General features: G+C 32.2%; 5 protein-coding genes across 5 annotated transcripts; 4 read left to right on the forward strand and 1 right to left on the reverse strand.

Annotated features, from left to right (window-relative positions):
• Positions 1 to 318: 318 nt before the first annotated feature.
• Positions 319 to 1,131, forward strand: POP3 (Pop3p; the record flags this gene model as incomplete). The annotated part of the gene is made up of 1 exon (XM_046081089.1): positions 319 to 1,131. One exon carries the CDS (start codon positions 319 to 321, stop codon positions 1,129 to 1,131), a length of 813 nt encoding a protein of 270 aa, XP_045932731.1.
• A 694-nt stretch (positions 1,132 to 1,825) lies between these two features.
• Positions 1,826 to 4,993, forward strand: CHS2 (chitin synthase CHS2; the record flags this gene model as incomplete). The annotated part of the gene is made up of 1 exon (XM_046081090.1): positions 1,826 to 4,993. The coding sequence occupies one exon, from the start codon at positions 1,826 to 1,828 to the stop codon at positions 4,991 to 4,993; it is 3,168 nt and encodes a 1,055-aa protein (XP_045932732.1).
• Positions 4,994 to 5,331: 338 nt separating this feature from the next.
• On the reverse strand, positions 5,332 to 6,687 carry SCDLUD_005138 (M20 family metallo-hydrolase; the record flags this gene model as incomplete). Its single annotated transcript, XM_046076895.1, has 1 exon — positions 5,332 to 6,687. One exon carries the CDS (start codon positions 6,685 to 6,687, stop codon positions 5,332 to 5,334), a length of 1,356 nt encoding a protein of 451 aa, XP_045932733.1.
• Positions 6,688 to 8,488: 1,801 nt separating this feature from the next.
• ARG1 (argininosuccinate synthase) lies at positions 8,489 to 9,733 on the forward strand (the record flags this gene model as incomplete). The annotated part of the gene is made up of 1 exon (XM_046081091.1): positions 8,489 to 9,733. One exon carries the CDS (start codon positions 8,489 to 8,491, stop codon positions 9,731 to 9,733), a length of 1,245 nt encoding a protein of 414 aa, XP_045932734.1.
• A 481-nt stretch (positions 9,734 to 10,214) lies between these two features.
• Positions 10,215 to 12,425, forward strand: SCDLUD_005140 (dipeptidyl-peptidase III; the record flags this gene model as incomplete). Its single annotated transcript, XM_046081092.1, has 1 exon — positions 10,215 to 12,425. One exon carries the CDS (start codon positions 10,215 to 10,217, stop codon positions 12,423 to 12,425), a length of 2,211 nt encoding a protein of 736 aa, XP_045932735.1.
• Positions 12,426 to 12,996: the final 571 nt, after the last annotated feature.

Genomic DNA, 12,996 nt, shown 5'->3' on the forward strand with positions numbered 1-12,996 from the left:
ATTATATTTTTCCTTTTTCCTTTTTCCTTTTTTCTTTTTCCCTTTTCTTTTTTTCCTTTTCCCTTCTTCGTTTTCCTTTTATTCTTGTCTTCCTTTCCACAATGGGATGAATAGCTAATTATCTACTAACTCATAAAAAACTGTGTTAATTTAAATCCCGATTGATAACAGATTTTGAGCCGGTCATCTTCCTTTCCTTTCCCTTCCCTTTTTTTAAGGATATAATACGTTATGTCCAAACCCAATGCACTAATTTTCAAAAGTAGATAAAATAATAACTACATAACACATCCTATCGTTATTCCATCGATAACAGAAATGGCAATAACTTTAAAAGACGCTAACAAAACAGTTCCTGTTAAAAGACAGGTTTATCAACCTATTTTAGAAAATCCTTACACCTCTTCCTCTCAAGATTTTCCTCATGTCAATGAGCAACAAGAAATTAAAACATTATTAGAAATAACTGTTCTACAACCTTTTTCTAAAAACCCTAATGGTGCGCTTAAGATAGGGTTTAACCAAGTTTACCAATATTTGGAAAATATTATTAAAAACCAGACCGTATTGAGTAGCAACACTACTGATAATGAAATAAGTGACAGTGATCGCGGTATTTATTTGTTTGTTTGTAATAAAGACGGAGTTTCTCCAGTTTTATATTCTCAATTTCCAATGATGATTTCATTGTGTAGTTCGAAATATATGAAAATAAAAAAAAAAGAGACCAAAAATATCCCATTTAAGTTAATCCAGTTACCTGAAGGCTCATATAAGTTATTCAGCAAATATATAAACGTTGAAGAGAATAAGAAAAGAGATACCACTGTTGATAACAAATTCGAAGAACACCATGGATTATTGTTGATTCCTGGCAAGTTCATACCCAATGCCTTACAAAAGAAAATTGTTTCTAATGTTGGTGATGTGAATATATCGTGGTTAAATGATTATATTAATAGTGTCAGAGGCGATAATAATAACGATTATAGTTCTCCTTTTATAAGTTGTGCTAAGAATTTGAAAATGCTTAGTACTTCGGTCCCATTGAATAAAAATAAAGTTAGAAAGGGTAAAGTGCTGAAAAAGAAGAAGAACATGGTATCTCAACAACAGTCCAAAAAGAAATAAGTTGGGTGTATTAGAAAATAAAAAAAATTCATTGGTAAGTCATGAGTTTAATTTTTGAATTATAGTGTTGGAGAGTGATAAAAAGAAAAAAAAAAAAAAAAAAAAAATAATAAATTAAAAAATTTCTATATCTTGAAAGGTTTTTATTTCATAAATTTGCCTCTTTTATTATATTCACTACAAGCTTCTTTTATAGTTATTAATTCCGAAATTCGAAATCTGAAGTACGAATGATTAAAAATATCAAAAAAAAAAAAAAAAAAAATTTTGAAAAATTTGAAAATTTGTTTTTGTTTATATATCTATCTATTTATTTACCTTTTTGCCTAATCAGGACTATTTCCTAATTAGGATATTTTGTAAATAAAGGAATGCCATTTTTTTTTTTTTTTTTTTTTTTTTTTTCCCTTTCCCTTTCAAATTATAATTATAATATTTGTTTAAAACTTTATCCAATGCTCAACCAATATATATATATATATATATATTTGTCTGTGTACAATTTAAGAGTCATTTTTCTTTCAAATAATTGTGGGAACTCTCTTTTTATTTTATTTTTAATTTATTTTTTTTTTTTTAAAAAAAAAGAAAGTATCCCTCTATATCACAATTATCATCACCATTTGCAATTATACAGTAAAAACTCGTTAAAACAGAAAAGAAATCAAATAAAATATTAGAGGATATAGTAAAGATGCCACCATCATCTCGTCTAATTAATCCCTTTATGGATAAGCACGAGGTTCCAGTAATTCGATCACCGGAAAGGAGCAATCCACCTCCTTCTTGGAGATATAACAATCACAATAATAATATTAATAATATTAGGGCCACTCCACCAAGACCAAGTGATTTTGATGAACAAGATGAGGATGCTGATGATTATGATGCGTATAGTGAAGAAAATAGTGAAGCATCATCAATTATATATTCCCAAATCCAACATCAACAACAATCACCATCTAAGGCCGCTTTAAGGTATTCTCCCCAAAGAAAACAACAATATCAACGTTACGGTACACAATCACCTTTTATACCAAGGCATCAAGCAACACAAATGGAAAGCCCAAAACGTAATGAGAGGGTGGTTATTGAAATCGATTCGGAAAATGATGACGAAGAACGTATGGCTCATAATAACGACAATACCATTAATAGACTAAATAACAATAAGCATAGTGCTGAGGCTAACGGTGTTTATGAATCTGATTTTTATGATTTATATTCCAATAACAATAATACCAAGAATTCTCCAAACAAAACCAACAACCTACGCTTTTCTGAGAATTATACTAATACTGGAATAGGGCCACGTCCTGATTTTGATGATGATGAGAATGAACAAGGCAGAGATGACGATGAAGAAAGTGATTTTAATAACAAGAGCGTGCCTGTAAATGAACTAGATGTTGATATTTCCAATGTTGGTGGTCATGGTACCAACTACGACAACGAAAAAAAGGAAAGCATGGATAGATTAAGGACTGTTTCCACAAAATCCTCGTTTACAACATATGCTAAATCTCTGGAGGATGACGACGGCTCGACCATTTTCAGCGGTGACACCTTTGACAACACACGATTTCCTGCCCAACATCCTCAGCTGAAATATGTCAGAAGGGGCAATTCAACGGTACGTCCAAAACCACCCAAGAAAAAGGCCACCAAGATTTTAACTTTGGATAATCCAATTCCAAAAGGTATTTTGGAGGTGTTACCCAGGAGGAATTCACCTGAGTTTACGGAGATGCGGTATACTGCATGTACTGCTGATCCGAATGATTGTGTAGAGGAAGGGTACAGTCTAAGATTTGCTGATATGAACAGGGAATGCCAAATAGCTGTTTGCATTACGATGTATAATGAAGATAAGTATTGTTTGGCGAGAACTTTACATTCAATCATGAGAAACGTTAGTTATTTATGTAAAAGGGAAAAATCCAAAGTTTGGGGTCCAAATGGCTGGAAAAAAGTTCAAGTGATTATCATTAGTGACGGTAGAGCTAAGATTAATAAGGGGTCATTGGACTACTTAACTTCCTTGGGGATTTATCAAGAGGATATGGCAAAGAGTACAGTTAATGGACAAGCAGTCAAAGCACATATTTTTGAATTGACGTCTCAAATTTCTATTGATGATGAGTTAAACTATATCAGCAAAGATCTAGTTCCAGTCCAAATTGTGTTTTGTTTGAAAGAGGAAAACCAGAAAAAAATTAATTCACATCGTTGGTTGTTTAACGCATTTTGTCCAATATTGGACTCTACCGTCGTTGCTCTGGTTGATGTTGGTACTAGGCTGAATGACTCTGCTTTATACCACATGTGGAAAGCGTTTGATATGGATTCTAATGTTGCCGGTGTTGCTGGTCAAATCAAAACAATGAAGGGTAAATATGGCTTGAAGTTGTTAAACCCACTAGTTGCCTCCCAAAATTTTGAGTACAAAATGTCAAATATATTGGACAAACCACTGGAATCTGTTTTCGGTTACATTTCAGTTTTGCCTGGGGCTCTTTCTGCTTACCGATACAGAGCCTTGAAAAACCATCCGGATGGCACCGGTCCCTTACATTCTTATTTCCTGGGTGAAAACCAAGAAAATGCGAATCGTGATGTTTTCACCGCAAATATGTATCTAGCAGAAGATAGAATTTTGTGTTGGGAGTTAGTTGCCAAGAGAGATGCCAAATGGATCTTAAAATATGTCAAAGAGGCCACCGGCGAGACTGATGTCCCCGAAGAGCCACCTGAATTTATTTCGCAAAGAAGGAGATGGTTGAATGGTGCAATGTTTGCTGCTTTATATGCCCAATTACATTTTTATCAAATTTGGAAAACCAAGCATTCATTTATTAGAAAGTTTTTTTTCCACCTTGAATTTTTTTATCAATTGGTCCAATTTTTATTTTCATGGTTTTCCATTGCTAATTTCTTTTTGACGTTTTACTATTTAGCTGGTTCGATGAATGTCATCATTAAGCATGGTATAGTTCTTTTCACATTTTTCAAGTATCTGTTGATTTGTACTATTTGTGCTTTGTTCATTATATCTATGGGTAATAGACCACAAGGTGCCAATCACTTATTTATAAGCTCCATGGTAATCTTAAGTATATGTTCTACATATGCTTTGATTACCGGTTTGGTTTTCTCTTTTAAAACGTTGAAAGCCACTGATACTTCGTATCACGTTTTCTTGGATGTTGTTGTATCATTATTGTCTACCTATGGATTATACGCCTTTACTTCGATTATGTATTTAGATCCATGGCATATCATTACTTCGATTGTGCAATACTTGTTAATGTTACCAACTTTTGTTTGCACTTTACAAATTTTTGCCTTTTGTAATACACATGATGTTTCCTGGGGTACCAAAGGCTCTACCAAGGAACAAAAACCTAAAAGTGAGGCCGTTGTTAAAGAGGGGCCAGATGGACAAACTGTTATTACGGGTACTGAGTGGCCACAAGACATTGATAAAAAATATATTGAAATTAGAAACAGATTGAAGGAAAATGAGGTTGTTAAAAAGAAAACTGACCCGGTGGAGAAAAATAACGATTATTATAGAGATGTTAGAACAAGAATCGTGATGTTATGGATGTTGTCTAATTTAGTTATGTGTATGATTGTTACACAGGTGTATGCTGCAGATGAGATCTCCAATAACAAATATTTGGCATTTGTGTTGTGGAGTGTTGCTGCTTTGGCATTATTTAGATCTTTCTTTTCTATGACCTTTTTATTTTTACAATATCTACGGATGATCATCAGTTATAAGCACAAATTGGAAAGAAATGGTTCATGGAGGATACCAAAATTATCATTATCTAACCCTTTCAAGGGTAAACAGTAAAAAAAAAAAAAAAAAAGAGACTTTTATTTCCAATTTTTTTTTTTCCTTTCTTTTTAGTTCCTAGACTTAGATATAGAAATACCCATGTTATTTTTTTTTTTTTTTTATAATTTCCCCTTTCATCATAGTTAGTTTATTTTTTTTGTACGTATATTATATTTAATTCTTTATCAATTTTTATTTATTTTTTTATTTTTTTTATTTTTTGTTAGTGATCTTAACAAAAGACGTAAACACCAATGAATATTCCAAAGAATGCATGTAAATTTATTATTTATTTAAAGATACACATTCATATATAATTGTTCTGTTTAGTTTGAGTTATTTCCCCTTTTATTTTACTTGGCAGCTCTGTGATTATCATAATTAATAACAGCTTGTAACAAAACCTTGAATCCATTTTCAATTTCTTCAGGGGACGAATACTCGTGATAATTATGGGATAAACCATTCTTGGAAGGAATAAAAATCATGGAGGTTGGACAATGTAAAGAAGTTAGACAAGAATCGTGACCCGCACCAGAAGTAATCGTTCTAACTTTATCTTTAGGAAATTGAGCATAGGCAGATCTAGAGACACACTCAATACAAGTTTTATTGAAATGAACAGCTGGATTGTATTGTAATATTTCCGTTTTAATTTCACAACCCTCTTCCGTAATTATTTGTGCAAATTCTTCAGTGGCTTCTTTTACAATCTGTTTAAGAGTTTCATCAGAAGTATGCCTGAAATCGGTAGTAAAAGAAACTTCCCCTGGAATAATATTAACTGAATATGGCAGAGCGTCAATAACACCACAGGTAAACAAACCTTTGTATTTTTTGGCAAGCTTATTAGCAGCAATAATCATTTTGGAAGAAGCCAATAGGGCGTCATGTCTTAACTCCCATGGGGTAGTACCAGCATGAGCACCTTGTCCAGTAACGATAATCTTTTGCCAATGCCACGATTGGACACCAACAACAATGCCAATGTCCTTTTTTTCATTTTCTAATATTGGACCTTGTTCAATGTGCAACTCAAAGATACCATGGAAGTTTTGACCGGATTCATAAGAAGCGTCAATATCACCTAAATATCCCGTATTGGTTAAAGATTCATAAACAGATTCCGGAGTATCCTCACCAATAGACATAAGTTCATAAGCCTCTTTCAAAGGCAAGGCATGTGCCCAAACAGAAGAACCAGTACAAGCCATGGGAAATCTAGCACCTTCTTCATTAAACCAACAAACAACACAGACATCATAATTTGGAACGTAGTTATTTTCCTTAAAAGTACGCAATACTTCCAAACCAGCTAGCACACCCAAGATACCATCATACTTGCCAGCAGCTGGTTGAGTATCCAAATGAGAACCAATACCGGTAGGCAGTTCGCCACTATTTTTACCGGGAAATATAGCAAAAATATTACCAATCTTATCAATTTTGATACTACACCCTAAATTCTTACACTGGTTAATAAACCAAGTTCTCATTTCCCCATCAACTTTAGTGCCTGCCAATCTTCTCATACCAAATTCATGACGTGCTGGACCCCATCTATCAAGACCACCATATTGTTCGCCAGTATTAATAATTGTATCATTTAAACGGCCGCTTACGATATCCAATGGAACAATCCCAGGTAAGGACAAGGTACCAACTGGCAAAGAGGTTGTTGCGCTTTTATTTGATTGTGTGGTTGACATTTTCCTTTTTTTTTTTTTCTTTCTTTTCTTGCTCAAATAGTAATTTTCTATCTAAGCTTTATCAGGGGAATATATATAATTAAGAGAATAAATACACTTATTTCCTCAGGAACTGCTTTTCTTTTTATTTATTATTATTTTTTTTGTTGGTTTTACTTTGACAGTTTTAAATATATGAAAATACACTGACATTATGGGTGGAATTGTTACAATTAAAGGCAAACAAGACCTAAAAAAAAAAAAGGTTTTTGATAAATACAACTTGGACAAAAAAAAAAAAAAAAAAGTATAATAATGATTATCTTTATATATTCATTTAATGTCATTTTAGTTTTTTTTCTATTTTGTACTGAGATTGCAATTCGAATAATATTTTTTTTTTTTTTTTTTTTTTTTGACAGCGCAAATAAAATAAAGATAAGAAAAATACTTTTTTTTAATCGAGGTACGAACTTCACTAACAAAGAACAAACTATTAGTTTTTTTTTTAATCGAGGTGTGAGAAATGCCTCCTCCCCCCCACCGCATAGAACAAATTATACGTGGTTTTACTCGTTTTTGTTGATCTTTTTTTTTTTATTAAAAAAGTAGTGATAATCTTTCCGTTTTTCTATAAGATGCCCTATAAAATTCTGAAGTCCTTGATAACAGAACGGAAATGATGTTGCATTATATTTATTAGTAATAGTATTATTTTTAAATGAACAACAAATGTTTTCAATTCATTCCAAAATGAGGAAAAAAAAAAAAAAAAAGAAAAATATGCTACTGGTATAAAGTGTAGACCGCATAGTAACAGTATATATTGTTTAATACTTGGCCTATAAGGAAATAATATTAAGAGGATAGTATGGAGTAAGTTGATAATCATTACAAATTTGTAACAATTTTAGAACAATGAAGATAGACTGCAAATATTTTAAAGATAACAGCATTATGATTAAGTATGGGTTAGCGATAACGAAGACAGGAATAGATCACTGAATGATTTATAAATAGGAAACATGAGAAGAGCTACCAGTTAAAAAAAAACAAAAACAAAAACAAAAACAAAAAGCAAAGGAAACAACATGTATATATATATAAAGGTTTAGTTTCTAACCTTTATACAAGTAAGACATTAGTTTTGCGGGTATTTACTTTTGATGTATAGTGCGGATATTCATTAGTACGAGATTTTATTATACAGAACGAAAAGGTCAGGTGACAACAGTAGTAGACTGACTCCGGGTAATGCGTTATAAATCAAAATATTGAGACAAAACAAATTATACGGCGTTTTAAATAATCTTTTTACAAATAGAAATTTCTAAAATACGAGAAAAAAAAAAAAAAAAAAAAAGAAATCGGTAACAAGCACCGAACTAAAGAACTGCCGAATAATTTCACCAAGGGATTAAAAATATTTTCTATAGTTTCTTGATTTGTTATCTTAAATATTAAAAAAACAAACAAACAAACTTACAAACCAATGAATGACTCAGTTATACCTAACTTAAAATTTATACCTACATATAATTAATTTTCAATTTTTTTTTTTTTTTTTTTTTTTTTTCCTTTTTTTTTCTTTCTTTAATTTGTAAAAAAAAAATATATATATAAATGGATGGTTAATTCCATTTAATTCAAATCTTATTTTATTTTTTTCTATTTCTGTTTCTTCCCCCCACTTCAGACTATGTTTTGTTCAGACTTTTATATTTTTTAAGGTAAAATTAAAAAAGAAAAAAGACCAAAAAGAAAAAAAAAAAAAAGGAAAGGAAACACCACATATATATATATATATACAATTACACAAAATATGTCTAAAGGTAAAGTTTGTTTGGCTTATTCTGGGGGTTTAGATACCAGTGTTATTTTGGCTTGGTTATTGGAACAAGGCTACGAAGTTGTTGCTTTCATGGCCAATATTGGTCAAGAAGAAGATTTCGAAGCTGCTGAAAAGAAAGCTATGAAAATTGGTGCCACTAAATTCGTTTTATCTGATGTTAGAAAAGAGTTTGTTGAAAAAATCTTATTTCCAGCTGTCCAAGTTAATGCTGTTTACGAAGATGTTTATTTATTAGGTACTTCTCTAGCCAGACCAGTTATTTCTAAAGCTCAAATCGATGTTGCTGAGAAAGAGGGTTGTTTTGCCGTTGCCCATGGTTGTACCGGTAAGGGTAATGACCAAATTAGATTTGAATTGGCATTTTATGCTTTGAAACCAGACATTAAATGTATTGCTCCTTGGAGAGACCCGGAATTTTTCAATAGATTTGCTGGTAGAAAAGATTTATTGGACTATGCTGCTGAAAAGGGCATTCCAGTGACCCAGACCAAAGCTAAGCCATGGTCTACTGACGAAAACATGGCCCATATTTCTTATGAAGCCGGTATTTTGGAAGATCCAGACTGTACTCCACCAAAAGATATGTGGAAATTGATTACTGATCCATCAGATGCTCCAAATGAACCACAAGATTTAACTATTTTCTTTGAAAAGGGTCTTCCCGTTAAATTGGTAATTGGTGAAAAAAAATACACAACGCCGTTAGAAATTTTCCATGCAGCTTCCTCTATTGCTAGAAAGCATGGTGTTGGTAGAATTGACATTGTCGAAGATCGTTATATCAATTTGAAGTCTAGAGGATGTTATGAACAAGCTCCATTAACCTTGTTAAGAAAAGCTCATGTTGATTTGGAAGGTTTGACTTTGGATAGAGAAGTTCGTCAATTGAGAGACCAATTTGTTACTCCATCTTATTCCAGATTGTTATATAATGGTTCTTATTTCACTCCAGAATGTGAATATGTCAGATCTATGATTCAACCATCCCAAAATACTGTCAATGGTCAAGTTAGAATTAGATTATATAAGGGTAATGTGATTATTTTGGGTAGATCAAGTGAAACTGAAAACTTGTACGATGCCACTGAGTCCTCTATGGATGAATTGACTGGTTTTCAACCAACTGATACTACTGGTTTCATTGCTATCCAAGCCATTAGGGTTAAAAAGTACGGTGAATCAAAGAAGGCTAAGGGTGACCCAGTTGTTTTGTAGATAGTATAATTTGTTTAACAAAAAAAAAAAAAAAAATATATATATATATGTATATATATATAATAAAAATTAAATTGAACCGAAACGTGACTATTGTGTATTTTATTTAAATGTGATACGACATAAGCTTTTTGTTAGAAATAAAGGTATATTTCAAAATAAGAAGTGCAATATCTATGGCACTGAACAGTCGCATTTAAAGAAATGATATTTTTCGAAAATGAATCTACGTTGTGCAGTTTTTGTCTCTTCTAGCCGCTTTTTGTGGTGGAAAACTTTCTTTCTATTTTCCATTTATTTATTTATTTATTTATTTATTTATTTTTTTTTTTTTATTTGCAGGAGTAGGAAGGCAAAACACGTTTTTTAAGAAACATTATGAATAAATAAATAAATATATATACACAATTTCTTTTCGTCTACAAAACAGCATTTTACTAATCATTTTAATAACTTGCTAATATACTAGGTTATAAATCCTATGTTCAAAAAGCTACCAAATTTAAAATTAGCAAGATTAGTCTTTAGAATACCAAAAAGAACTATGGCTACGACCTTATCTCAGAATACAATCTACCATGCTGATCACAAAGCTCCGGTTGTTATGCTATCATTCGGCAAAGAATTCTTTGAGCAATTAACTACCAAAGAAAAATTATACACTTATTACATGTCCAAAGCGTCACATTGCGGTACTAGAATCGTATTAAGACAAGTATCACATGAGAGTGAAAGCATTTTTGATTTAATCATGCATATCCATAAAACGTTGATAACAACTGATGGAGCCAAGACATACACTGATTTTGTTGGAGATTCGTCAGAAGCTCAATCATATTTAGAATACGCCTCTCAATTTTTATCTAATTTGGGCAACTATAAATCCTTTGGTGATCGTAAATTTATTCCAGGTTGTTCCATTGACACGTGGTACAAATTGATGGATGCAGCCCAGATCAATATTAATGACAAGCCAAATGTTAGTTTGGGTGGTTATCCCTTTGATACTTACAAAGATTTGCTCCACAAGGGTGTTTATAATGTTACTGATAAAGTGGCACTATTAGGATTCCCCAGTGAGGGCCATATCAGTTCTTACTATCTTGGCAAGGCTGTGTCTGCTGAGGATATGAATTTATTGAAAAGGGAAGTTTTCGGAAAGTATGGAATTTTACCGGAAAACACAAGAATTAATAAAATTAATGAAAATTTTTTTGAAATACTAGTCGCCTCTTATGATAAGGATAACAATATTGATTATTATCCTAGCGGGGAGTTCACTCTAGATGACAATGTGACAAAATGCGTATTTAAATTTGGGGATCATTCAAGAGAAATGGGGATGATCTGTAGATATTTAAATTTAGCCAAGGAGTATGCGGCTAATAATAATCAGGTCAAGATGTTGGATGAATACATTAAGCATTTCAAGACTGGCTCTTCGAGAGCACACAAGAATTCTCAAAAAATTTGGGTTAAAGATTTGAGTCCGATCATTGAAACAAATATCGGGTTTATTGAGACGTATAGGGAACCTTCTGGTATTATAGGTGAATTTGAAAGCTTTGTTGCCATTCAAAATAAAGAACGTACCAAGAAATTTGCTGCTCTAGTGTCTTCTGGTGAGAAGTACATTTCGCTTTTGCCATGGGACAAAGATTACGAGAAGCCCAAATTCCAGGCACCTGATTTCACTTCCTTGGAAGTTGTAACGTTTACTGGTTCGGGAATTCCTGCGGGCATTAACATACCTAATTATGATGATGTTAGATTAAATATTGGTTTTAAAAATGTTTCCTTGGGAAATATTTTGAACATTTCATGCAAAATTAAACAAGACCCAACATTTATTAGTCGAGAGAATTTTGAAATTTTCAAAAAATACCAAGGTTTATCTTTTGAAGTTCAGGTTGGTATACATGAATTATTAGGACATGGTAGCGGGAAGTTGCTAAGCGAGGTGGAGGATGGCAAGAAATTCAATTTCGACTTTAAAAGCCCACCTTTGGGTGTGGACAATAAGACGCCAGTTTCCACGTATTATAAAGTGGGCGAAACTTGGGGTTCGAAATTTGGCGCATTAGCTGGTGCATTTGAAGAATGCCGTGCTGAAGTTATTGCAATGTATTTGTTAACCAACAGGGAATTATTGCGGATTTTTGGATTCAATGATAAACAGGAGCAAGATGATATTATCTATGTTGGATATCTACAGATGGCACGTGCTGGGCTAATGGCCTTAGAATATTGGGATCCTCAGACTAAGAAATGGGGTCAGCCACATATGCAAGCTAGATTTTCGATTATGAAAACATTTTTGGAGCACTGTTCCAATCCAGATTTCTGTAGGATTGTTGTTGATGATGGCACCATGCACATTGAGTTAGACCGTTCATTAATTGAAAGTAGTGGACACGAATGTATTGAAGATTATTTAAGACATTTACATATCTATAAATGTAGCGGGGACGTTGTTAACGGTAGTAAATATTTTATTGATAGATCTAGTGTTCCTGAGAATTTAGCCAAGTTGAGAGAAATTGTGTTAAAAGAAAAATTGCCAAGAAGACAAATCATACAGGCCAATATTGTATTGGATGGCGATGGAACTAACGACTCTGCTATAAAAGTGGTTAATTACGAGGAGACACCAGTTGGAATGATTCAATCTTTTATAGAAAGAGAGTTATAATTGTGCTGTTGGAATGTTACCGTGGGGAGAAAAAGAGAAAAAGAGAGAAAGAGAGAAAGAGAGAGAAGAGAGAGGGTAAGTAGGAAGAACGTTCTAGATGCTTTTTTTTTTTTTTTTTTTTTTTTTTAATAGTTTATTAAAAGGGAAATTGTTGATTTTTGGTGAGTGTGCCGTATATAGTGATATAGCGTATATGAATCGTAAGCCTTTTATTTACTTATTTATTTATATATGTATTTGTTAGTCTGCGAAAGTTTCTAAGAATATGTTTGAAATTACATCATATCACAAATAATTATTTTTGAAAACGAAAGAAAAAAAAAAAAAAAAAAAAAAAAAAGGGATTTCCCTTTCTTTGTTCACCCTCTGTCATCTCCGCGGCAACTTACTAATACAAAAAAGAAAAAAGTTAAAAAAAGAAATTAAGCCCATGGATTTCAACAACTTTTCATTTCCAATTTTTACTATTTAACTTATTACATTTTCTTTTTTCTTTTTTCTTCTTCTTTTTCTTTTTCTTTTTCTTTTTCTTTTTATCTCCCGTTTAATAAACGATCAATATAAAAATAAT

Source organism: Saccharomycodes ludwigii, chromosome VII (assembly GCF_020623625.1).
Source record: "Saccharomycodes ludwigii strain NBRC 1722 chromosome VII, whole genome shotgun sequence".
NCBI lineage: Eukaryota > Fungi > Ascomycota > Saccharomycetes > Saccharomycodales > Saccharomycodaceae > Saccharomycodes > Saccharomycodes ludwigii.